We start from the raw sequence: 8,368 nt of genomic DNA, 5'->3' as shown, positions 1-8,368 counted from the left end.
AACAGTGTGATCTTAACTAATATCAGCTGTGACTTTTTTCGCTGGCACCTGTAGTGCTGTGCGTGGGCAGGCTGTTTATTTTAGCCAAGCTGCAGTACAACAGACCACATGGCCACGAAGAGTAGGTCAGGTGCTACTGTAAGATGGGCTTTCTCAAATGCCATGACAGAGCAGGACTTAGTTGACAGGTCAAGTCAAATCGTTAGCAAGAATTCTATGTAACAGCGTGTACATATAGATCTGGCATGGAAGACCATTTGAAACACCTTTGATATGCAGGTTGTCCTGGGATATGTATTTGCTGGTTCCTGCAAAAGGTGCAGGGATTGTTGACTTAAATGTGGTGCTATAAGGATTATTACACATTTGTACATGTCCCAGCAGGTGGCAGCTAACTAGAATAAGATTCATTTTCACTGGGAGAATAGGAAACTAAAATTGCTTTCTCAAGTAATAGTGCCTAAGAATAAGAGGTCATTAATGCCAGCAAATATAAATGCAATAAAGAATGAAGCTAATGGATTTTTTGCTGTTGTTGTTGGAACATGCTTTACATGAACATGCTATGAATTTTTCTCTTTGTTAATTTATCATAAACTTTGTATTCCTGCATGTTTGCCTCCTGTGGTATTTTTGAGGCTTACTTTAGACACAACAATGCTGTGCATGCATATGTGTATGTATGTGTGTGCATATGTGTGTGTGCAGCTTATCATTTCTGCTTTGACCTTGGAACCTACAGAGCTTTGGCTTCTAGAAATAAAGGTTGCCATATGGTTAAAGTGGGGGGGGGGAGCAAATGAGATCATGGAATAAGGTATATGCGTTTCTTGATTACTTATTATATATGACCTCCTGAGCCCAACAGCAGCTTTTTTCCCTCTAATAAAGGAGAAAATATAGAATTGGCACCATTTCCAAAAGAGTTCAATCTGAACTGTGAAATAATGCATAATTAATGAATTCTAGATGAAGAACTATGATGGTCCTATTGTTATTGGGAATACATTTATAACAAATTCAAAATTTACTTACTATAAGATATTTCCTACACCAGTAAATCATTCTTTATTATTGGGGATGTAGTTTAGGTGTTCTGTCCTGAGGGATGGGTGAAGTTAAGGAGAAAAATGAGGAATTATTCTGAACACCCTTGGAACAGATGGAAATCTGGAGGTGGAGAATTTGGAGGCAAATAACTAATTGTACATTTTAGAAATATATTTAACCACTAGTTATTGAAAACATGCCATTCAGTGTTCTGAATTCTTGGTGGTCTCTCAGTCAATAAATTGTTCAAATAAATAAATAGCTTAGTGCTCATGAGAGAGCTTGTAGTTAATATAAATGACTGATGTAGTCATGTCCCCTGTGAAGGGACGACTGTTAGTAAATTCTAGGTATGCCTAGCAATCCTTCGGAGACATCCTGAAAAAGACACACAACGCAATTGACACACTAGTCTTGACAATGTGAACAATGCACTGATTCACATTCTGTCTCTCTTGTAGGAGCGATATTCATGCTATTATTTCAAATAGCATATTACCCATTCTGTGTTCAGACATTCTCAGGATTGTGAACAAGATACAAGATATGTGTCTTTCGGTCAAATTTGTAGGTAAATTGGAACCGTCCCAAGAAAACGCTCCGAGTATTTGCAATATTTAAAAAGGCTGCATGTGCAGCAAGTGGAGGTGATTGCGAGGAAACGTTGGTTGCAAGTAGGGGGTCGGTTCCGTGTTTTTAAGTGAGGGTATATTTATATAGCATGAAAGGGCACGCGTCCTTAAGTCTAGTATTCTTAACCTGGGGACTGGCTTACTGTACTACTTGCTTTCAATGTACTATTCCAGAATAAATCAATGCCTGGAGCGCTGTCCGTGGTTCTTAAAGGTCGTCTCCTTTCTTGTTGAAGTTCAGTTGGACAGGTGCAGGTCCTATGTATGGTGCTGAAGCCTTTCAGCTTAGTTGATGGATGTAAATGAACCTAATTTCGCATTTTTGCAAAATTGGTTCTTTGGGGACCAATTAATAGTAAGAAAAAATGTGTGCAAGACCTTTACTGTTTAATTTACTGTGTAAGAATTTCATGGATCTGGAGGCTTGATCTTTCACTTTTCTCACTAGATTGCCAATAAATAACCCCACAAAAATCAAATCACTCAGAATGGTAGTTTTTAGTAGAAAAGTTTTATCTCTAACGTCAAATATCATTATGATAAAAAGAATATGTGAACAAGAAGTTTTTCCCCTCAGCTTCCATTGAATGTCAGCTACACTGCAAATTGCAGTATTTTGATTAGTCACAATAGAACATGCTATTTTCCGGCAGTAGATGCCAATTATATTGGCAGATGGAAAAACTAAGAATATTTATTGTCGCCCTAGTGGTCATTGTTATCTCTGCTAGAATCAAAAATAAAATGAACAAATAGATTGGAATAAATGAAACCGCATATACAAAACTGAACATGTTGAGCTGAACATGTTTTACAAAAGATATTTTAAACATGGACTGAAGGAGTCGCTAGATCCCCTTAGTTTTAGCACGAGGTGTTCCTTTTAAAGTGCTCCACTAGTCAAATTATTTGATTGAATTGCCTGCTAGACTGCAGAACTAGCCATTCATGATACTTATTTTTGACACTGCAGTTATGCCTCCATCTTAAAAAAAATCAATGCCACTTAATATCTTTGCAAAATGTAGGTTTCTTTTCAAATCAGCATTTTCTTATATCAAAAAATAAGGATTGAAAAATCACTATGGTGGTGTAAAAACAATATAGTATTTTTTGTTATCTAGGGGAAATATTCAAGACTCAAATAGTACTTATATCACACCTTGTTTTAAAAATTAGATATTTAAAAAATTAAAATATTTTTCAAAGACCATATGATCTTATCTTTCCTCTCAAAAGGTTTGACCTCAGAGGTAGTCATTCTATTAGGAAGTTAATTTTAAAAATAATTGCAAGATCTAGCTGTTTGTTCTGCTGAATTACTTGACATTCTTAAAAGTGACAGCACTTGTCCTATCTGTGTTAGCCCCCCCCATGTGGAATATTAACAGTGAGCATTAAAAAATTTATTTACCTGAGGACCGCGTATACTTTCATAAGAAAAAGTATTTTATGTGGGATGAAAACATATGGCTATGCTTTCTCTGGAATAAATTGCTAATGGCAAAAGCTAAGTCAGTCACTACCTGAGACTCTCCCCTAAGCGTTACCACCAGAAAGCCAGCAAGCAATAGAGTTTTTGTCAGACAAAGCTAGGACAACCAGTGTTGCCAAGCCATGATTTCATATTCCACTTCTGAATGAAAAAAGTTTTGAAAAATGAGAAGAAGCCCAGACATAAATTCCGGAAGCTTTGGGGGTATGCTGCTGCGCCAAGTCCAGTCATTGTCTTTTACGTGTGCATACTTATTTTAAGTGAGCTAAAAGGTGGGTGAGGGGATATTAATTTATTTTCATTCCATTCTCCCCCACCCCACCCCAAAATCCACTGGATGAAATTTCTCTGTCCTCCTCGGTTATTATCAAGGAATGTCTGACTCAAGTTTTAAAAGACTACACTCATCTTCCTAATATAGATTTCATTGTAGTCTATATTCACATCCGGCTTAAAAAAGTATAAATAAAACCCCTTTCTGGCAAAGACATGATGGATTGTTCAACACATTCCTCCATCGGAGCCCACTTCCTTGTTTACAACTCCTTGGCAAAGTGACTTCCACCTAGCTCATCACCTATTAAAATTCATCAGTGTATTGTAAGACGTCTGCCTAACACACACACACACACACACACACACACACACACATCACTCTTAGCAAGGACTCTTGGAAAATGAAAGCATTTTTCTGTACGTAAATAAGCGCTACTCTCTTTGTGGTAACCCAAGGCGGGAGAGCACTTCAGTTTGGTTGCATAATAGATGTTGGGAAGCTCTCACTGGCAGGGAGCCTTACGAGGCGAGCAGCTATCTCAATTTTTCTCACTTAATCTTGGCTTCACGTCAGAAGCTGTGCAGCAGTGCAGTAGAACAGGGCCTGGCAAAACCTTTCCGAGCAAAGCGCCTTTTGTACTGGGACTGGGGCTGGCTGCGGCCACCTCCGCTGTATCCAAGGCTGGCTTTTCTATTGATTTTCCCCCTCCCTTGCTTCCGTAGGCTCGCGCGGCCGGACATTGTGGGTGTGCGCGGTGGATTTCTCCCGGATGCTCCCCGACTAACATGGACGTCCCGCCATCCCTTGCAGTGCAAGGTGGCTCCTTGGCGCAGTGAGTGAAGAACATGCAGCGATTGCTAATGGGTCCGGGGAACGGAGACTCCTTCCTCCCCCAGTGACCATGCCGTGATCGTGTCGGCGGCCACCACTCGACGCATCCTCATTCCTGCCCGACCGGGGAGCCGAACGCTAGAGCGGGGAAGTGGGTGCCACGCGCGTGGGCACAGAAACACCATGAAGATTACTGCCCCGATCCTAAGTCACCCAGTCTTCCGGCGCACCATTAAACTCCTGCTCTGCTTACTGTGGATTGGATATGCTCAAGGCACCACGCATGTGTTGAGATTTGGTAAGCCTTCCCCGGTCGTGGCAGCCGGATGTAAACAGGCGGCTGCGCTCTGCCTGGCGGCGGGTTCCCAGCTGCCGGCGACCCCGCGCCTCTCGGGGCTTTCAGGAACCTCCCCCTGCTTTCCTGCTTTCCAGATTTTCTTCCTCTTCCCGGGCCGTGTGGCCGCCGGGGCGAGCGGGGTCTGCGTGCGGGTGTGAGCGCGGCGCGACTTCCCTGCGGTCGCCCGGCACTCCGCCGCTGCTCTCCCCGGGAAGCCCTGGGGCTTGGCGCTGTTTGGTCCCCGCCTTGGAGCGCCGGGCTGGCTTGCGGGCCCAGGAGTTCCCCGCTGGTCACTTTGGCGAGGGCTGGATGTCCGCTCCCTCCAGAGACGTGGGCCGGTCCACGTGTAAGAGTAGGGTGCTAACCTTCGCCTTTCGGGTATTGGAGAGCGCCCCACCCTGCCACCCCGAATCTCTTCTTTCCCAGCCCCTAGTGCTCTCCCTAGAAAAGAGCTTTTAAACGTGGTATTATTGTAAGGTTCAAGGCTCTGTTTTGACAAGGAGAGGCTGCCGTCCGGTCTGAGTAAAGCAGCTTAATACTAACACAGCTGGAGGGGTGTCACCTGTTTGGTTTTAAACTTGCTGAGTCTCTCTCACAGTCCTCTCACTCTGAGTCCCAGACTGATAAATGATTCGCAGTGGGAGTGGGGGTGTGAGGAGGGTCGCGCCTATGCCTGTATGTGTGTGTCTGCATCTTTATTTCCTGCTAAGTGATGAAGGAGCCAACATAGCCCATACATTGTCGTCGGGAAATCTGTCATTTTCCCGAGGAATTAGGATTTCTTTAGAACTCAAAGGGAAAATTGAACGTGGGACTCCAGTGGGGACCCTGGTCAGAAAGATTTGCCAGGAGGAAATGAAGCATGGGCAACGCTCCACGGCTCTCAATGGCCAATAGAGTTTTAGTAAGCCTCACTCATCAAGGAAAGTTGCCTGAAGTAGATTAAAAGTGAGAGAAAAGAAAACCAAGGGGTGGGGGGGCGGTAAAAGTGCCCACACCTCTCACAGTTAAAGTGGACTTAGACCAAAGAGTGCAGGAGATCATACAGTTCCAAATATATGTCTTTGAGATAAAAGACAAAAACCTTAAACCACTCCAATTTAGTTCCAAGAGGGGTTGCCTGCATCTCCTATTATGTCAACAGCATCTCCTGCCTTTACTTTCCCCCAAATGCCTTTTCTGTAACAAATTTTACCATCTTTGTGGAAGGAGAGTAGGGACACCTTTCATATATTAAAGGAAAAAGAAAAGAAAAGAAAGAGGATCCCAGGTTGCTTCTCCCAAACACACCTAAAATCAAGAAGGCTGGTAATGACAAAAAAGACAATGGAGTATAGCTCTGAATTCCAACTGTAGTAGTTTTCCTGCTTTCTTCATGCTAGACAGTACTTAAGCACGTTGCTCTTAGCAACAAGAGTCTGCAGGAATGCTTGATTTTATGAACGGGCTTAAGCAGGTCTCTCTATCACTGCAAGTGTGTGTGTTCAGCTCTGCTTTGAGCATGGTGTTATATAGTCTAGTAGTTTTGCCCAGTGTGTTGAGTAATACAAACTACTTATTTGGAACACGAAGGTAGCTCTGTGTATCTGTGAATGAGTGTCCTGGGTTAAATGTGTTTGCAGACTAGGTGGAACAAAAAGATGACTTTGAGTCAGAAAACTGTCACCGATACTCTAAAGATTTAATTATTGCTGCTCTGGTCTTGCAGCACAGTATTTGCTGAATCATTAGATTGTTACATTTGCTGATCATTTCATATCTTCATATTAAAAATCTTGGCGACCATAGCAGAGTGTGCAGCAGCTTTCCAAAAAGAGCTGACATGTAAAAAAACCCAAAAAACCAACAACCCCAAAATCATTTTCCTAGACCAAGGCTTACTAAAAATGTTTTCACGACACAGGACACCAGGCAAGGATCTTAACCTCTCAGCCTGGTTTCTAGATACTCTGCTATTTCCTTCATTCACCTCAACTATTTTCCATACGGGAATCTTTTGCCAAATATCTGACCTGAGTTGTGAGGAAGTACTGTGTGCTCTGTGATCACGGGAGCTTTTTGGTCGGGGTTACATTGACGCAATGGTGAAGGTTCTACTTCCTTCTAGGGAGACATGTTGTAAGTGTTGTGCATGGTTGGTTGAGAGCTTATAAAGTGCTCTTGAAAGGTTATTTTACAACTTTGATTCAAAAGGCAAACCGGAATCTCACCCTTAGCCCTGCTCCTTGTAAGGTTGGAACAGGGAAGGGCTTGGAGTTGGTGGAGCAGCTGCTCTGGGCGGCAGGCAGCCTGAGGCTGCCAGTGTCTGCTGGGGAGGCGGCACCGAACGCCCAGCTCCAGCCCCCGCCTCCGGCGCCCCCCCCCCCCCAAGAGAGGCTGAGCCACCAGCCACTGGGCGCCGCCGTCTTGGCGCTATGGCAACCACTAGCGGAGCCCGGCGGCTGCCCCAGCCCCCCTTCCACGCTGGTGGCGGAACTCCATTGTCAAGGTCTCCGGGTGCCCTCCTCCGGCCCCCACCCCCCATCCCCCTGCCCCGCTCCCACTAGGGCAGCGCCTCCATTCTGCAGCCGCGCTCCTGGCCGACCCAGGCCCCCTTTCCTGGGCACGAGGAACTCCTCTCCGGAGCCCAAGCAAACTTCCTGCTGCAGCCCAGGAGTGCTCGGGCTGACCCCTCCTCCGCCCGAGCCGGAGCCGGGGACCGCTCGGCCCCACCCGCGACCCTACCACCCCCAGAAAAGGTCTCCGGCGGACTGCTGCGTCCCCTGGACGCTCTTCCGGGGCTGTCACCTCAGGCCGCTGGGGCGAGGACTGAAGGGACCTCCGGGTCAGGCCAGGGTCAGCTCCGCGCTGCGCGCCGCTGCTGCATGCACTCTTTGCGGGTGCACCCCGGGCTTTTCCCAGGCGCTGGCCGCGGGCCGGCTGTTCGGAAGCAGGGTGCACGGGGCTGAGAGTCAAGGTCTGGCCGCAGGTGCAGGCCGACGGACGTCCTCCGGCAGGCTCTTCCCAGGCAGGCCTCTCCCAGGGGAGAGCCGCGCACCCCGGCGGGAGGTACATTGGGCCTCCGCGTCTAGCTCGCTGCCTCCCAGGCTAGGCTACTGGGCGGGCTGCCTGGGAGCTGGGGGCGAGGGCGGGACCCTCGGTCTGCGGGGGCGTGGCCCTTACCCCTGATTTCCCTGCTGATCCAGCCTGGATCGGTTCTGCTTAAGTCGTTTTAGCACACCTTCTCTCCCTGGTGTCCTCGACCTGTCTCTAGGGAAGGGCGGGGAGGGGGGTGGACAAAGTCGCCCAGCTAAGGGCTAGACACGTGGCTGGCCCCTGGCTCCCAGTCTAGAAATCACCCTCCAAGCCACCACTTGTTTTCCACACTGCTATTCAGGGTCTTTAGTTGGATGGGAATGTAGGACTCCCCAAGCAAAGACCTCAGCCCAAACTTTCTCCTCCGCCCCTCGGCAAATTCCCCAAGGTAGCATGGGCCAGGCTGCTCCGACGTTCTGATATTTTGACATAGCTTTTCTGCTAGCTACCACGCCGCCGGGCGACGTCCTTGTTCTCCATAAAGTCTTCCTGGTGGAGGTCTTCCCGCCGAGACCCTGGAGGACATTCTGGGCAAGGCGTGCCGGCCAGCGCCAGCGCAGTCAGTGACCTGTGCGCTCACGAAGGGAAGTCCACCCGCTCAGTCAATAAAACCCACTGCACGAGAGGAACAGAGAGGAACAGGAGAGATGCCTACGGGAGCCCTCCTAGCG

At 47.1% G+C, this 8,368-nt stretch overlaps 1 protein-coding gene across 2 annotated transcripts in view; it reads left to right on the top strand.

Moving 5' to 3' along the window:
• Positions 1–8,368, top strand: part of GRIK2 (glutamate ionotropic receptor kainate type subunit 2) — a 754,817-nt gene that overhangs the window by 1,470 nt on the left and 744,979 nt on the right. For both annotated transcript variants that reach the window (XM_075554727.1, XM_075554725.1), the window contains exon 2: positions 4,177–4,583. In XM_075554727.1, coding sequence (XP_075410842.1) covers positions 4,469–4,583 — 115 coding nt within the window. In that variant the 5' untranslated portion in view covers positions 4,177–4,468. The remainder of the gene's footprint in view (positions 1–4,176; positions 4,584–8,368) is intronic.

The sequence above is a fragment of the Tenrec ecaudatus genome, chromosome 7 (assembly GCF_050624435.1).
Source record: "Tenrec ecaudatus isolate mTenEca1 chromosome 7, mTenEca1.hap1, whole genome shotgun sequence".
Classification (NCBI taxonomy): Eukaryota; Metazoa; Chordata; class Mammalia; order Afrosoricida; family Tenrecidae; genus Tenrec; species Tenrec ecaudatus.
Note: the sequence above shows the minus strand (reverse complement) of the source record. Positions and strands in the feature narration are given on the sequence as shown.